Source organism: Haliotis rubra, unplaced genomic scaffold (genome assembly GCF_003918875.1).
Source record: "Haliotis rubra isolate DU_JTF1 unplaced genomic scaffold, ASM391887v1 Scf228, whole genome shotgun sequence".
Lineage (NCBI taxonomy): Eukaryota > Metazoa > Mollusca > Gastropoda > Lepetellida > Haliotidae > Haliotis > Haliotis rubra.
In genome coordinates, this window is record NW_025766314.1 from 803315 (window position 1) to 823120 (window position 19806).

Sequence of the window (19806 nt, forward strand, 5' to 3'; positions counted from 1 at the left end):
TAAATCTTTTAGTAAGGCTCCCCCGTTTTAAGTATCAATTTGTACAGCATATGAATGAGGTTTGCTCCTAGAAAGGCGGCAACAGAGCACATTTGGACCATTGATGATACTCGGGTCATCAATCGTTATCATTTGTTTGTAATTAACACAACAGCCTGTACATGTTGACAATACAGAACAACAGTTTATGGTATAATATATCATCACAAGTCATCCCAACAAGCAAAACAATTCGTCTCAAAGACTTAATCATCTACTACGTCAATACCTCATAACAGCGATACACAAACTGCAATACAAGGCGTCGCAATACTGCGCAAGTTTAGAGGACAACTGTACAACGCACCGTGAAAACGAGAGTAAGTCCGGGTCCTCGGCGTACAACTTACCACATCATAACATCTCACCATCATCACTGAAACACAATGTAATACAATACAACTCAACACATCATAACATCTCATCATCACTGAAACACAATGTAATACAATACAACTAAACACATCACAACATCTCATCATCAGTGAAACACAATATAAATACAATACAACTAAACACATCACAACATCTCATCATCACTGAAACACAATGTAATACAATACAACTCAACACATCATAACATCTCATCATCACTGAAACACAATGTAATACAATACAACTAAACACATCACAACATCTCATCATCAGTGAAACACAATATAAATACAATACAACTAAACACATCACACATCATCAACATCTCAACTCATCACTGAAACATCATCATGAAACACAATACAATACAACTCAACACATCATAACATCTCATCATCACTGAAACATAATGTAATACAATACAATACAACTCAACACATCATCACTGAAACAACATGTCATCATCACACTGAAACACAATGTAATATATACAATACAACTCAACACATCATAACATCTCAACATCACTGAAACACAATATAAATATAATACAACTAAACACATCACAACATCTCATCATCAGTGAAACACAATGTAATACAATACAACTCAACACATCATAACATCTCATCATCACTGAAACACAATGTAATACAATACAATACAACTCAACACATCATAACATCTCATCATCACTGAAACACAATGTAATACAATACAACACATCAAACATATCACAATGTAATACAACATCTCATCATCACTGAAACACAATGTAATACAATACAACTCAACACATCATAACATCTCATCATCACTGAAACACAATGTAATACAATACAACTCAACACATCATAACATGTCATCATCACTGAAACATAATGTAATACAATACAACTCAACACATCATAACATCTCATCATCACTGAAACACAATGTGATATAATACAACTCAACACATCATAACATTTCATCATCACTGAAACATAATGTAATACAATACAACTCAACACATCATAACATCTCATCATCACTGAAACACAATGTAATAAATACTACTCAACACATCATAACATGTCATCATCATCATCACCTCAATCACTGAAACACAATGTAATACAATACAATACAACCCAACACATCATAACATCTCATCATCATCATCATCATCATCATCACTGAAACACAATGTAATACAATACAACTCAACACATCATAACATGTCATCATCATCACTGAAACACAATGTAATACAATACAATACAACTCAACACATCATAACATCTCATCATCATCATCATCATCATCACTGAAACACAATGTAATACAATACAACTCAACACATCATAACATGAGCATTGAGCATGCAGGATATACATTGAATATGAATAATCGTAATACGTATTTTCTGTATACACGATAACATTTCTGAATCTATGGGATAAGATCTACAATTTTAACATTCATTCACAACACATTGTAAGAAACACAAAACATCCCCCCATTTTGGAATAAAAAGAGAATAACACGCGCCATAACCAACACATCACATCAAAGAAAGTAATTAAGACTTACAACAACCCCCCCCTCCCCAAAAAAAAAGAAAAAAAAAGAACAGTACAAAACACATTCGCACAGAATACAGAAAGTTACGTCAAAGTATCACATAACACAAAACAATATTTCCCAAAATATATACTTGTCTCGCACAGACACGCTGCTGCCATTTGGCTGAAATGTTGCTGCGTGCGGCGTAAAACAATACATGCATTAACTCATACGCATAACGCATCACAAAGAAAATCAGCATTTGAATATTTCTCTTTGTTATATATTCCTTGTTTGACATCAATGTTGATGAAATGGAACAATAATTATTTCGGGTTTATTTTCAGAACTCTCAGCCAAAATCAGATACGTGTACTCGGAGAGTTCGATCTGCGATATTTGGAGCACCTCTATAAATTGTAAGTATGTATATGTCATCTGTGAGAATTATTTGCATACCACAATTGTCAGAAATGTATAGTGAAAAAATGAGTAGGATCATAAATAGTTTTGAATTGGAGACTAAGGACGAATCTTTCTTAAATAGCATTAAAACATTCAAGATCCATGGTATATTAGGCTTAGTAAACATAACATACTCTCAAAACATGGTCGAAGGAAAAACAACCACGGTTGAGTGATTGAATGAGTGCGTGAGTTTAGAGCCGCTTTAAACAATAAAAATGTTTAGTTTTATCTCGGTTGTCTATGCCAGGAGTAGACGCGTAATTGAACCCACGACGAAGTGTTTATTAGGTGCTTAATGGGCAGAACTTGCAACCCCATAGACACTGCCATCAATGCCTCTGCAACAAGCAAAAAGATGCTGATATGAAACAGTGTGAACACTGAAGACAAAGTTATAGGCGAACAATTGATTTTGCATGTGTCTATAACGTGTGCCACTGGTGGGACAGGCAGTTTTCACCTTTTCGCGAACAGCTGTAACCATCCCTATTTACTATGATATAGCGGGGGTGGTACATCTGGCTATGGAATATGGACACATTTTTGTCGATTTCATCATGTTTGTTGTTGACCACATACGCCTTCATTCTCGTTCCTGTCAAGAGTTATCTATTACCGTTGATTCCAGCATATTGCTGCAATACCGCTCAATGAGACCTTACAATCAACTCCTTAATATGTGTCAATCTCTTCCCTGCCAATATCTGTAAGGGTCTTGCACTGAAATACAGTCAGTCTGTTTTGGAACCGATAAGCGAAAAAACCCCAAACATGAAGTTTACCAAGTCTATAGCACGTCTGAAGATTTGTGTCGCCGAAGTCCCTGACTCTTAGACTACATTCTCAGCCATCAGCAGCCAACTGGATAATTCTTATTATAGTTCCCCGATCATCATCGCTATTCAATTACCTACACATAATTGTCATGCAATTCTGCACTTGATTTCACCTGTTGTGATTGTCATGTGTTTTACAGAAATCTGGCAAGGAATAAAATCAGCTTAATAGAAAGCGGTGCCTTTTCATGGACGCCCCATTTACAGGATCTGTGAGTAACCGACTTAATGACTCGTTGCCAACATTGGGGAGAATGCACTAGACATTACGGCATTCTCTACCTTTTGGGACTGGATTCCAATTTGATTATTTTCCGCCTCAGCGTCAGAGACATTTCCCTTTAGTTTCATTCATATTTTATCCAAACCACTTGTATACTAGTGATTTGTAGAAGAAGGTGAAGATACTTGCTATATGTGATTTGTAGAAGAAAGTGAAGATACTTGCTAAATGTGATTTGTAGAAGAAAGTGAAGATACTTGCTATATGTGATTTGTAGAAGAAAGTGAAGATACTTGCTATATGTGATTTGTAGAAGAAAGTGAAGATACTTGCTATATCTGCATTATTTCATAATTATGACCGGATTTTCACAAGAGAATATTCTGTAAATCCTCACTCATTGATAGTGATTCACGAACACTTGATCGTGATATATCAGAATGCGAAGAAGTGATGAAAATTGCTATATCGGCATTATTTAATAATTATGACCGGATTTTCTTCTGAACATATTCGATAAGACACCATTGATTGATAGTGAATCAGATTCATGAACTCTTGATCGTGATAGAGTCAGAATTCTTCAATGGAACCAATGGAATTTAGATATTTCATATAATTACAGAAAGGCATTTTTCGCTTTTAATTATATCTGACATATTTGTGTAAAGGGAGTGCATGCTTAACATTATTTTGAGACCTCTTACTTTTTTACGCAGCCATATTTCTAATTGTATCGAAAAACGTGAAAACAATGTTTTTAAAAAGTTCCGCAGCGTTAGCGCCTTCAAGGTCATCGACGCATTGGCGAGATATTAAGAGTATTGCATGCTACACGTGTTTTGAGGTTAATAAAGATCTGTATAACCGTCTTAATCGACATCGACCAGTGTCCACGTCAAGTTGTCAATTCCATTCTTGAAACAGCAAGCTGATTATTGATATCACGTTGATTTCACGTTTTCTTTCAGAGATTTGAGTGGTAATGGACTGGCGGAAATCCGCCCGTCATTTTTTGACCAGCTTCACCACCTTCACAGGCTGTAAGTATAAAAGACCCCTTACTAATCATAGGGGCAATTATAGCTCTGACATTTTTAAGGAGGACTCCGTGTTTCCGAGGAGGATGAAAGTATTGATGTTGCGTCAGCTAAATGTATTTCTGAATGACAGATGACGTCAACGTTATAGAAACACTGGCAGTCCTTTGACTTTGAGAATAGCATCATTATTTTTATACTTCTTTTTAACAGGGTGCATAACCTTTAGGGAATACATTGATGACTAGGGGCTGTAACATATATGGAAGTGACAGAAATAAATAAAACCACTTCCCTGTACGTGTAACTACGTATGAATAAATTAAGCGTATGACGTGAATGGCGTTTGAACAACATACGTCTGGATATACTACGTGTTAACGGACTTTAAATATGGAACGTGGGAAATTTTCAAGCAAATATAGTTAGCTAAATCTATTTCAGGTTACCTATTATTCGGTACTATTTGGATACAAGGGCATTATATTCATCTCAGAAGTGCTTCACTCATTCTTAGTTAGTCCCATTATGGTCGTGATAATACTATTGCTGATAGTAAAAGCTACTGTACTGAATGACGTCGGTATTTGGCCATAAATCGTTAGCACAATTTTGGCGCTCTTAGGACCTCTCTTCGTTTTGTATGGCACTGGTGTTTTCTTTATCCATTGTAGAAATTATGTCCCCAGAGTAAGATGGAAAATTCAAAGATTTACGTGTATGATGTTAATTATAAATTATATATTCCAATTTTATACAACACTAGCAGAATCTTTTGTATGAGATATCGGATAATGATTTAATTAAATTTAAATGAAACTGGTGCGGGTTGATGAAAGACATTACATAGTCATGAATCCATAGAGTGTTTTAAAGCTAACGGTATGATCGATAATTTTAGAAATACGTTTACACCATATAAAATCTTACAATTTCCATAGTATGTCGTAATAAAATTAGACATTGTATTGAAGAATTTTTAATTTTTAATTGAACCAGTGCATTTATTTCTGTCATTCTTGCGTCTAAAATAGAACCATTATTTATCTGTTTTGGGGGCCATCTTTGGGTATCCTAAAAGGGATAATTATTTTTCGCATTCGTTTAAAACTGTGTTGCAGTAGTTGAAGACTTGTGGGAATTCGATCCAATTAGGAATGTGTAGCATCTCAAACCTATAATAGGGATCGGGACGTTTGGGTAGTACAGTGGTTAAAGCCAGCTGACGCTTTAACCAACTCTAAGTCCCCCGTGCAAAAGAAAGTATTCGCCCATGCTTGATGTTGCTAAAATGAAAGAAACAAGACATGGTTATTCAGTGGTGATCGTTTAATAAGGAGGGCGCGGTGGGCGAGCTGGCTAAGGCGCCAGGCTAGTGATCCAGCGAGGTTGAGGTGTCGGGATCGAGCCCACCTGTGACCGGGTATAAAAACCTTGGAGTCAACTTTGTGTGCAGACTCTTTCAGTGTTGTCACAACCCCTAGTGTACAGTACACAACCCTGTGCACTTAAAAGAACCCACGAATCCGTTGGTATTTGACCAGATGGTGGCCACATAAATACGTGCAAACACCTAGTTGCGGGTACAGCAACGTGCAGTGAACATGGACAAAGTACTGTGACTATGTGTCCCAGTCCACCCAGCTGTGAATGGGTATATCGTGATTTGTTTCAGGAATTTATGTTTGTATCACTTTTGTAGCTGTTTCTGACTTATACCGTGTTAATATGTATAATTTTGGGGTCCTATCCAATTTTGAAATGTACGCTTTCTTTTGACCAACATTTTCAAATATGCTTCCAACAAAGAGGCACACCTATAGGTCATCGTCTACAGTCACTGGCATTTATTTCTTGCAGTATGCTGTCCTACAACAATATCGAGTATATTGAAGCTGGTTCGTTTGCAAGCATGAACGAACTAAACATATTGTAAGTTGGAGTGTGCGAGAGTGGTGAACACTTGGTGCCTACCTGCTTAACTACAGAAAAACTTTGTTCGAATCCCATGACAGAGCGGTTTATAGTAACAGGATACAGTAACTGTTTTTTTGCTTCTTATAGGTTCAAGTGTACTGAAACAGGGATTTAGCGGTTAAGATTTTGGCCTAATGAACCAACTCTGTTTTGTTTTTACCTAAATCGATTATCGATATAAAGCTGGCAATTTGTTGATAAAGCATCGAAAGATTAAACACGCGATACCACAAATGTCAAATGAATATATAACAAGACGTTTCATTTAACCTAAATGTTAGTTCTGCATTAACCCACTGTATGGCATATTTCGCAAAGGTTGTGTATGTGGACGTGCCAATCTTCCTGATGTAGAGTTCAATGTTCCATCATGTCTTTAATGTTTATGCTTGATTTTGTTTTTCAAGGAGCCTGTCGCATAACAAGATACCCGGTCTCATGAAAGGAACGTTTGACGGCCTGGGGCAGCTGACAATGCTGTATGTCTCTATGTGTGCCAATTCTCATTCGGTGGATAAGACTGACTGACTGAGTTTGGTTTTACGCCGCTTTTAGCAATATTCGAGCAACATAACGGCGGGGGACACCAGAAATGGGCTTCACACATTGTACCCATGCGGGGATTCGAACCCGGGTCTTCGGTGTGACGAGCCAACGCTTTAACCATTAGGCTACCCTACCGCCCCAAACAGATTAGAATTAATGTTAACACTGTTTAGTAATGGGTACAATTCCAGCGGTACTAGCACTAGCAGTAGTGTTGTTTTTAGTAGTAATATTATTACCAGTGCCCCTTCCCTCAAAGCGATCGTAGCGCTACGACTGTCGTAAGTCTATGTTAATGTATGGGAGTTACGATCATCTTAGCGCTACGATCGCTTTGAGGGAGGGGGCACTGGTAATAATATTACTTACGACAGTCGTAGCGCTACAATCGCTTTCAGGAACGGGACCTTGGACATGTAGCCCCGGTGGATAAGAACCAAAAAACTGGAATATGATAACAAAAACAACAAACAACAAACAAAAGCAAAACAAAACCGAAAAAGAAAACAACCATGCAAACAAAAATGTTACATACCGTAATAATGAAATATGTATGCTGTTTCGTTACATGTATACATTACCACATTGCTGTGAAGATATGTTATTTCAGTGTTTTTTCTTCTACTGTTACTTTGGTATTTCACTGACGACATTTCAGGAAAACTCATTTCATCTGGAACAGTAGTTTCATTTTTAATCACCATATACCTTTTTGTGCAGGTTTCTGATGAAGAATGACATAGGAACTATATCTGAAGGTGCATTCGACCCGCTGTCGTCCCTGCAATCGGTGTAAGTATATACCGGAAGCCATGGCAGTAATCGGCGGTGAGGCAGCCAAGAGGTTGCAGTGATCTCTCGTCACGCCGGATGTCTGGCTCTGTTCCCTGCATTAATACAATGTGTTGCTGGAACATTCATTTGGGAAACTTCCGAAAAGGCATCGTCAACTCTCTTTACACAATGAAATGATAGCTAAAATATCTTATTCCCATTATTCAGTGGAGTTCTCCACACATTACGTTCAAATGACGACATCCTAATTTCCCGTTTCCCTTTGCCAAATCGCATTACCTGAATTTCTCTCGAGGGTTGATTAAACGGGCACGACTTGGCGGATACAATTAAATTTAAAACAATGAGCATCATCAAATGGCTATGTCTGACATAAAATCTCGCTTAAGATGAAGTTTAAAGGTGTTTCTGAATCTTATAATCTTATGTTTCATATATACCTTCTTCTGGGATCCTTTAATACGATCCTTGCGTTGAATGATACGTACAATTGTATTGTATTTCAGAGACATGACGCTAAATCCGTTTCGGCAGATACCCAAGGAGACATTTACGAAGATCCACGGACTTAAGTTCATGTAAGCAACATTACATAAACATTAAATGCTAGTTTATGTTTATAAAAGAAAATACTTGGATATCTTTGAAAAACATTTACACTGTCCGCCGATCATGAATATCTTTCTCTACGTTTAATGTGATTGACTTCTAGTTACTGACAAGAAGCAGCGAAAAAAGCTTCCCAAATATATTGTAATGTTTTTGTGCAACACTTGGTGGCGCCTATCTACTTAATGTTAATCCCAGGATACCTATAACAGTACGTTGACATTTGTAGCCATGGCAACCACAAGAACTTACCAAATAACCACAAACAACCTAACAGTGTTGTGAAACCATCACTGAATTGAATTGACACATCCCAAAACCTTACCGCATCTTCTTCACACTGCCTAAAAGAAAACAACATAAATTGTTTTCATCTATTAGTTTTATTAATCAAATGTTACTGATTTCTTAGTTTTTTAACGTTTTATCACTCTCGATGTCATAAATGATTTGAAATTCTTATACTTTTCTCTAAAGGAATATTGCAGTGCAATAATGACTCTTGCTCGGATGTTAACCCTAATGCGTCTGGGTTGTTGACTTCATTAAGCACATGTCAGAGAAATTTACACAGACTCACGAAGCGTGGTAAAGCAGTGCAAAGTACTTTACGAACCTATAAACACTGAAATTTATTTGACGTTCCTTTTTGGAATACGATTGGCAGTTTCCTTTCAAACACATTTGTTCCACTTCAGGGCTGACACAATCGTATACACGTCCTTAATCAGAAAGGGTGGAGATTGCCGTCGGACGTTAAGATGATTAAAAGGTCGTAGAATATACCGGCGTTACGATGGCGTTAATGAAAAGGCTCCGGTATTTTCAGACGCAAGTGCATTGAGTGTATGCGGTGATATATCTCAAGCTTGACATTGATCTGCGAGTCTGGGAGTTTCAGATATTCAATAAAGCTATTCCGGGATAGGTAGTGATTAATAAGGCACCATGTTATGAAACCGTTCGCGGACGATGAGGGTTAAGTATTAACTGAGGAAATTGCGTTCAATAAGTTCCAGTGCATTTTTGTAATCTGTAAACTATTAAACAGCCTGTATCATTTTTGATCAATTAAACACTGACGGAATTGCTGCGTGTAGCATCATTTTTAGAATTCCCAAACTATTTTTAGAGTAATAATTTTCTCGATGTGTTATTCATAGTCTGAAATTATGAAGTAGATACTTTGGGGGTTCAATAAGCGTTCTTGTGACGAGATTGACGTTACACCAAGCAATAAACAGGCAGTTATCTGCAAGACCAATTTTTCAGAAAGTAACATTATTGAGTCATCAACATGACGTCCACTCATTTAACATGATGTTTCTTGTTATTAGTCCAGTTAAAGAATCCTTTGTCGATGACATGGGGTTTAGTGTTCAAATACACGCTCGAACATCGATAAATCAAACTACTAACCGAGAAATATATCTGAAGTCACGAATGGGTCCCAGCAGGTGTGATCTGAAAATTCGAATACTGTCATCAAAGTTGTTAGAACCATAAATTAAATAAAAATATTATATCAGTAACGCGCGTTTCGTATTGAACGATATTGACGTTGATAGTGTTTTCAGATACCCAATAATCAGAACACATCATCTGATAGCCCAAAGAAAAAGGGGGATCGGTTGGAAAATCTATGCCACCGCAATCATTGCGTGTGATGACGTCGTACAGAAAACAACTTATTATTTAGGTCAGACCAGTTTCGATAATGTACAGGTCAAGGTTAGATAAAAACACCAATAACCATTTGATTATTTATAAGACATATCTAAACAAATCAGATTATTTTTTAAGACTTATCATTGATGTGAACAATCAAATAGTGAACGCATGCAAACACGGTTCACTCACACTGCAAAGTTAATTTGGAATAGGAATTTATTTGAAAGGTGTAAATTGGCAATTATCCCCAATGTTCAGTATGATCATAACACATTTCAGAACCAATTCAAACACGGACACTAATATTGTAATAATAAACTCTTCTGTGACAAGAGCTCATCTTCTCCAAGCATACAAATATTGCCGTGGTTGTACCAACCTGACCTACATGTGAACCCTCTTGAAAATCTTCCCTGTCAAAAGTTGTATAGTGTATTTGTGTTTCTTTAATCATACCAATACTTTATATGGATGTGAAGCGTCTTTGAATCAATTTACAAGGGTTATAACATTTTCTATTAGGCGAAGACCTCGAAACCTCATAATTTGATTGTGAATCATGAACAAATATTGATGATAAAGTCGCACATTTTCAAACTCTGCACATATTTCTGCTGATAAAGGACATGGTTCTGTTGCTTGTAGTTACACCCTGTATCCATTGCAGAGTTTCAAATAGTGACATGACTGAAGAATAACCAACATGGGTCTTCGGTTCCCAGCTAATATAATTCTGAAACATTCAGCATTAATCCACGAAGGATAGATACGACTTACTAGGACTTGCTTCCATTCATGTATTGAGCATATTCGATTTGTCCGATAGGAGTTTGCATTAAAAGCAATATCACACTTCATTAGTCATTCTAACGATGTACCCGTGTTAGAACATACACCGAAACGTCGCTCTCACAGCAATACAGAAGTTGTTCATCCATATATTGTTATCCTTCCTTCACATCATAGAGTCCCCTTAACAAAGAATCAAACCAATGATACCGTCGACAATTATTAAATTGTCGAGATACTACTTAGTGAGACGTGACACTGAGTCTTTCACCTGTAAACAAAGTATCAGATTTGACAGTGTGTACATATACACAATGTGACACAATGTTAGAATGGAAAACATGCACAAACACTTGACGCTTTTGCATATGAAAATCATATATATTTTCTTTGTTTTCAGCTACTTTGAAAAGTTTTACATGTGTGCCTATGTACAAGACGTGGTGTGTACGCCCGATGGAGATGGGATATCCAGCAAAGACAACCTTCTGGAGAATGTCGTGCTTAGGATCAGTGTCTGGGTCGTGGCAGCTCTTGCTTGCGCTGGAAACATCGTGGTGCTTCTTGGGCGGTTTCTTCTGAAGGAGGACAACCAAATTCACTCATTCTTCATCAAGAACCTTTCTCTGGCCGACATGCTGATGGGCATTTACCTTCTAATCATAGGTTCCAGGGATAAAATGTACAGAGGTGTATACATGTTCCACGATGAAGACTGGAGGAACAGTTGGGAGTGCAACGTTTCTGGAATCCTGTCCACAGTCAGCAGTGAGATGTCTGTGATGACTCTGACTCTGATAACAATGGACCGATACATGAGCATCATGTATCCGTTGTCTTTCAGGAAGCGTGGTCTGAAAGTGGCATACCTTGCCATGGGGAGTTTGTGGACGATGGCCATTCTTATGGGAGTTATACCTGTTCTTGGATTAGACTACTTTGGAAAGTCGTTCTATAGTGATAATGCTGTGTGCATTCCGTTACATTTACACGATCCCCATGTGAAAGGCTGGGAATATTCGGCCATTCTAATACTTGGGGTGAACTCGGTGTCTTTTGCTTTCATCAGTTATGCCTACGCTGCTATGTTTCTGTCCATACAGAGGACAGCAGTTCCTCTTCGGACTACGAGAGAAAGCAGAGACCGGTGTTTGGTCAAGAGGTTCTTCTTCATTGTTATTACAGACTTTGCCTGCTGGGTCCCTATTATAATCATCAAAATACTTGCTCTTTCTGGTAAGTACATGACAGATAGAAAACGAGTTTAACACATGATATTTCTCCTTTCAGACAAGACCCGTTAGAAGGCGAGTAATGGGGTCGGGTGGTCAGGCCAGGCTCGCTGACTTCGGTGACAAATGGCATCGTATCCCAATAGATCGATGCTGATGCTGTAGATCACTGGATTTTCTGGTCCAGATTCAATTATTTACAGAGTGCGGCGTAAAACTAAAATCGCTCACTCATTCCTTTCAAACACGAACAAAATTGAAACTACCTTGAATATGTATTCAATCTTTTTGTGTTACCACCAAGTTTGTTACACGGGCAAACTTTCAGTCAATTGCAAGGGTAGGTTACTTTGAGTTCGAATCCTGGATTTGCCCAGCTGTCTCTCGGCACAAGTTCATGGTGCTTGGATTCGCTCCAAAAACGGATACGTCATGAATTGTAACAAAATAGTTCTCTCACTCACTCACCCACCCACTCACTCACTCACCCACTCACTCACTCACGCCATGCTATTATGATATGGTGACAGTTATCAGTCACGTTGTACTTGTTTCTGAGTATTCATGAAGTATTTTTTCATTTCTGTGAAAACCTTAAATAGAATTATGTTCATACTGTTTCTAATCTCGTCATACATGTAAGCCCATACAGCGCACAAAACACCCACGTTTACTGACAATAGGATTAGAGGGATGAGATACAAATTTAAACCAAAAGCAAAAACATGCACGGAAAAAACGCAAGGCTGAAGTATGTAATCCTTTTCACTGCAAATTAGAAACTTTATCTTGCTAGAATCCCTACTGATTGACCTTATTAAATAACGCGCAATATTATTTCAAGAAGCATGACTGGAATCTTTTGCCATTGACAATTTTCATAGGCTGGCGTCGGTCTGGATCCGACGTTATGTAATATATGGTGAAAGTAGATTAGTAGGATCGTCAGCTTCTACCCATAGGAAATGAATTGGATTTCTATAATTGGGTAATGCTAATCCCCAATATCTCCATGTATGGCTAATTGGTTTCAAAGGGGAATTCGTGTGCGTGTAGAATGACGATGAAATTGCAGGAAATATTATAAATGGCTTATTATTGCCTTCATTACTTTTGTGGGGAAAAGGGAACTTTTTATGACAATGGCAGCTGAACCTTTTTATCATCGCATTTATATTTTTCATTAATCGGTTGATTCTTTTTGTTAAGTTTGATCAGTCTGTCAGATTCCGTTTGCAAAAAATACAGATACGTATAAAAGATATTACCATTATTTCAACTCTCCAGAGAGTCAACTCAAAATCATATTGTTTGATGCGATGGCGATTCTAAGAATGTGTGGATTAGCACTTATGATAGGAATCCTACATTCTCACTAGATACCTACATGTATGGTGATTTTTTTTTAAAAAGGGGATTTGCTTAAGTTTTTGCCTGGACATACCTTAGCATTTTCAATTAATTTGTCAACAGATAAACTGACAAAGTTTCTGGTCATAACTTTACTAGTTGTATTCCTCGTCATAGTTTGAAACTGTTGAAAGACACGATGAAGCGCAGAATCCGGAGCTCGATGCTAATATTGAAGCGATATCGCAGCTTTGCTTCTTACTTCATTATTTCTAAGGCTGTTTAGACACACAATTCTGAGTACTGAGTAAACTGTCAGCCTCAATTGTCGCGTGGATTGAACGTCTAACAGGAGCGGTCTGATATCTACGTCTCGGCAAAAGACGTGAAAGATGGCACTTGTTATTGCCTTGCCTTGCGCCTGGGTTCTAGTAGATAAAGCAAGGAGGACTCCTCGGGGTCAGTATAATGAGCAGAGTATCCATGTTAAACTGTTACGTGGTATGCAGTGTATTCGAACTTTGCATTTGTACTAACTTGTACAAGCAGCTGTATTGACACACACACACACATGTGCGTACGCACATGCTATTGGAGACCTTCGCCACTGAGGAAATATTAAGATAAAATACCCCAAGACGCTTCGCTGTCTCACGTTGTGATAACAGCCTATATGAATTACTATATGCCTTTTGATTGCTATCCTAAGTACTGCCAACATCCATTATAGTTGATGTACAAGTGACAATACTCATTGAAACATAAAATTTCCTCCTTCACGACCAGACAAGAAATATCACGAACGGACAGGATTCGATCTGTTTGACCTTAAACAATATTCTGATACAATGGCGATCAGGCGTAGGATGTATCGTTGAAGTGGTGTGTATATGGTGCTGAATACAATATCCCAGAATTTCCTAGACAGATTTAAGAAAACTATGAGGCATTACATTGACTGCATTGACCATAATCTACTCCCAGACTGACTGTTTCCATGAAAGACACATTTGGATAGAAGACCGGTATTATGGAAATGCCCTGTCATCTGTCTGAAGCATCGGCAGTCTGTACATTGATCCATATAGATGAAGACGACCATGTACCATTACACTTGGTTATCCTTGATCTGTGTGCTTTTGGTGCTGAATATGCTGATGGGAGATGGAGTATGGCAAACGACTTCTATAAATAGTTGATATTGGTTATTCCTTTACACTAACGTTCTATATTGTGTACAGTTTTGTGATGTTCATTATTATCTCAATGGATGTATTATCCATAAGGAAGAGAGTTTTATGCATGTCAACTTCTTTGTTATGAGGAACACAACGTTTCGTAGTACATGTATATCCGTTCTCCTTCATTAGGTGAAAATTTCACCCTCTGTTCCTAAGCAGGTAGCAGTTAACATGGATAAATGCCATTCAAAGACCGGTATTATTATGTCCTAAGGTATATATTATGCTTCAGTTGGTTGATATGTGCGGTAGACCGAGTAGCAGTTATCATGAATTCATGAATATTCCGGTAACAGCTCTGCCGTAGATCCGGCAAACGGTCCTCATGTTGTACACCCATCGACGAGGTCAAGCGAATACTTCGGCCAGTCACTCACCCACCACATCTCATAGTTACAGATCGGTACCACTATATCGTTACACTGAAAGGAAGGGTACATGAATCTGAATTTGACCGAAACGTCACGTACGTTTAATACAATTGATGTTATGTTGTGACAAAGAAGAATACGAACATGGTGGCAACAGCCTTTGGTATTGTGATAAGACAATGTCTAAAGGGGCATGAATACAGGTTAATTGTTGAACAGGACTTCTCAATGAGCATCATGTTTTTTGCCGTGTGCTCATTGGCTTGTTGGTACGACTATTCAATAGTCTTCATTGTTTGAGAAGATGCCTATAGAAACATACTACCCATGAAGACGCCATCCATTGTTTGCTATGTATTGAAAGATTTTATGTGACATTATATATATATATTTCAAAAATAAACCCAGATCATTTCTTCACTTCAGACAACCACGTTTCTATATTTCTGAGGTCTCAAAACGTTAAGAAGAAAGATAATTTCTGTTTGCTTGAAAGTAATTTACTGAGGATCTAATGCAGCTTTGGTTATGACTTTTTGACGTTGGGACAGTGGTTATTTGGAATAAACGCATGCAGTTGTTAAATACAATGTCTGAGTTCTGTTTGAAATAGGAAGAGAATACCATGATTCATTTAACATGGCATGTATGTATATTTGGTGAAAATATAACTCCTTTAAAACTTCTTAACTTAACTAACGGCTAACTAAGCGTGGGTTGTGCTATCATTCGATACGACATTGTGAAGGACACTTCCATTACAACCCCTGTATCAATATACGCTGTGCAGTCTCTCAAATGAAATTGTTCCTATCGTGTACCGACTGGTAAAGGACGCTGTATCAGCTACAGCGCTTCCTCTCAAATAAACCTGTCATTCTCGATCAGTGGTGTCGGATAGAGTCTTGAAATTAACTGTCATTTATATCACCGTCGACGTCTGTAACGGCACACGAGGACGGAACATATCAAAGTAACGTCGTAGTATGCAATAGAAGTCGACGTGTACAACCTCAACATCGTTTATGGATGGTAGTGTCTCTTCTACATGTAAAAAACCTTACGCTCGTACGTCAATATCGGCTGTTCTGGATGTCACATATTCTGTAATGAAAAGCAGAAAAAATCATCCCAAGGCGCACCATCTTACTTTCAGATATTTTCAACAATTTCAGTCTTTGAGAAGCAAAGTTGAACAGTCAGAATCACTTATATTTGAGTATGAAACTTTAGAGGACATTCTTGATGAACGTATCCATGAATGTATATCATGTCATCTCAACAATGCTTTGCTTTCATGAATATTTAGCGTAACTGACTATATATGAGAAAGGCGGGAACCATGTTCACAGTTAATTGCATTTGGCGTCCTAAAGACTCTGGTTCTGCAGATATTCGAGACAGATTATTCCCTGGCGTGTAAATGATATTGCTCCGATGTGAAGATATGTGTCCTTGACGTGTCCCAGAAATCTGTGGTTTGAATCCTAGATTCACCTTGATATTGTTTATCGGTTTGCCTTGTCTACCTTTGTTACATCAAAAGCGTTAAACCCAATTCACTCACCCACTCAGCTTGTTACCACCTCAGAAGCTATAAATTCAATTTCCTTACGTGTTCTAGGTTTCTTGAAGACATTCTCTGTTAGAACTAAAGGAGGTCCAACTGAAGTCAAACGTTTTAACCCGTGAAGGTCCGGGTTAGAATATTGATCTTCAGTAACCCATGCTTGTCGCAAAAGGCGACTAACGGGATCGGGTGGTCAGGCTCGCTGTCTTGGTTGACACATGTCATCGGTTCCCAATTGACGAGATCGATGCTCATGCTGTTGATCAATGGATTGTCTGGTCCAGACTCGATTATTTACAAACCGCCGCCATATAGCTGGAATATTGCTGAGTGCGGCGTAAAACTAAACTCACTCACTAACACACTCACTCAAACGTTTTAATTGATCCTATAGTTTTACTAAGAAAGGTTTCACCAAGTTACTAATAGGCATATTTTCTCAGACTTGCTAAAAAAAGCGTAACACCACTGGGAAACCTTTGGGACGCTCAAAATGAGTGTTTTTATCTGTTGTACGTTAAACTTGTGTTTGTGACTGGAGAGAAGCAAACGCAAACAAGTCAGTAAGATGCGACCTACATCCTAGTACCTATATACAAGCTGTTGTGCAGCCTGTGATCGTTCGTTACTTTGTAGGTCAATATATACATTTCACGGTTACATATTCATAAAGGTAACAATATAGCGCAGGCTCATACATACTGAAACTCCACTGATGATGACAAACTGGATAGTGTGGATGCTTGAGATGATTGATGGGGTTACTTAAGCAAGCACACCAACTACGTGTGGAGTGTTCATTAACCGCGGCTGAAGTGCGCCCTGATTGGTGGTTTATGTACATCCATTCATTTCGACCGTGGCTATAGATTTGAGATAAATATCATGAGGAGTAGAGGTCAAATCAGGGTGTTGCTGTGTATATCTTCAAACGATGAGACATATATCTTGATAAAATTACGGACCTCTATGACTTGCAGCTATCACCTCTCGACCTTAGTCTCGCTGACGCAGCAATTTGTAAAAGGTTCCGGACACGATATGTACAGAGGGTACGCAATTAGAAGAAGATTATACCACGAGAAACGCCGTTTTAAACACGGATGCCGGAATATTTATATGACTGGTTGGTCTATTTTGGTTTCTAGACACTGTTTGTTAGCATCATTTAGTTAGAGGGGATCATGTGGAGAAATTTGGCCACCATAGATCGGTGGTAGTTGCTGATTGTTAGGAAATTATCCTTGCTTGTGCTGAGGAATTGGTTTACTTGCGAAATGTAAATGAAATTCGACAAGGTCATTTTTACGGGGCGTTATATTTTGAAAGGATAAAAAGAATCGATCACAGTCTGTTTAAGGACAGTGGGGTAGCCTAGTGGTTAAATTGCTCACTCGTCACTCCGGAAACCCTTGTTTGATTCCCCATATTGGTACGATGTGTGAAGCCTATTTGTGGTGTCCCCCGCCGTGATATTGCTAGAATATTGCTAAAACGGCATACAACAATAATCACACAAACTGTGTTCATCGCTTTAAGTCGATGAGTAAGTGGTTTTACTCCGCTTGGGTAGTGTTTCACTCGTACCACGTACGTTCTGTGTGGGAACAAACAAAAACCAAAACAACAAAAACAAAAAACACCCCCAAAATCAAAACAAACAAAACACAAAAACAACAACAAAAAACAACTAAAATAATAAACTAAAAACAACTAAATAAAAACCAAACAAACAAAAGAAAACAAAACAAAAAAACAATAGCACACACAGAAAAATACCCCCAGAAAAAAGATGAAACAAGAAATAGGCACAAAACCCCCAGACAAATACAACAAAATGTGACAAAATAAACAAAACAAAAAGACAAACACCCAACTGAAGTAAAACCAAAAACAGATTGAAGCAAAAAAACTCCTAATCAAACGCACCAAACATAAGAATACATCTATTCGTGTTATATATTTTTCGTTAACAATGTAATGATAAGTAATATAACAATGATTATAGCTATTCAATGTTATTTTGAAAAATCAAATTTATTTTAGTACAGTGAGCTATTGGATACAGTTGCTACTAAAGTACAGTCGAACGCAGTTTGTTTCGAAAAGCTTTCACTTCGATACAACCGTTAGATGGACACATCAAAGTTCGACTCAAATGTGTTTGACTGTGCCGGCTTTGTCTCTGGGTGACTGTATGGAACATATGTTGCTGATTCAAACGCGTTGGTTCATCACAGAGAATTCCTGGGTCTAATTCCTCTAACGAGTGCCATGCGTGAAATGCATTCCTTGTCAAGCCGATGCGATCATAACATTGGAATACTGCTGAAATCATCATTGAAGCAACTCTCGTCTATCCACACACAAACTCCCGCGTAGTCGATGAACGACGAATGGTGCCGCACAAGTGTGTTTATTTATCCGCGAAGAAACCAAATTTTTTATTCGGTCGATTATATTTATATTAACAACCGAATCAATCATTCTGAATATTTGAATTCGCATAAGAAATGTGATGTATTTTCCTTGAGCATGTCATGAGGTTCACGAAACTCTACAATGTCATTTTTACGCATTCTGCCAAAATTTCTAACTGCGTCATAAGACATTTGTTCTTTAAACAAGCTTTCAACATTCAAGGATTTCAAAATGTTTAAAAGTAAATATCTACAAAAGATTTCCAAGTTTGATGCAACATTAATTATGTCTCTTGCCATTTGAACATGTTTCTTTGAATGTTCTCATCTTCCACACGACTTCAGTAATCGAGCACGTTTTTTATCCCACCAAGATTTCAAAGAGCGCCATACGACTTCTGCTCAAGAGTTGTCAGTTCAGGGTCGCATCCTTCATAAGTCTTAGAAAAGCTTTCAAAAAGTTTGAAACTTCAGTGACGATGAGAATGTCTTATGCAAATTTGGCTTGTATCATATTACCTGCCCGTTATTTGGCCAGATGGACCCGCAACGATTGACTTTCCGTTGCGCGTGTTTGGGACGGATGTCACGTGTTGAGCAGGATATGCTCACCTTCTATCATGATTATTTGCTTATTATACTCATGCAATAGCTAAACAGAACAGTTCTCCATTGCCTGTATCGCCAGTTTTGGTGTTGTAGGGCA

The 19806-nt window shown here is 38.0% G+C and overlaps 1 protein-coding gene across 1 annotated transcript in view; it reads left to right on the plus strand.

Moving 5' to 3' along the window:
- The first annotated feature begins 2222 nt into the window (after positions 1-2222).
- Positions 2223-19806, plus strand: part of LOC124277807 (G-protein coupled receptor GRL101-like) — a 35234-nt gene continuing 17650 nt past the window's right edge. The window contains exons 1-8 of the mRNA XM_046713522.1: positions 2223-2381; positions 3407-3478; positions 4461-4532; positions 6390-6461; positions 6914-6985; positions 7773-7844; positions 8354-8425; positions 11317-12152. Coding sequence (XP_046569478.1) covers positions 2266-2381; positions 3407-3478; positions 4461-4532; positions 6390-6461; positions 6914-6985; positions 7773-7844; positions 8354-8425; positions 11317-12152 — 1384 coding nt within the window. The 5' untranslated portion in view covers positions 2223-2265. The remainder of the gene's footprint in view (positions 2382-3406; positions 3479-4460; positions 4533-6389; positions 6462-6913; positions 6986-7772; positions 7845-8353; positions 8426-11316; positions 12153-19806) is intronic.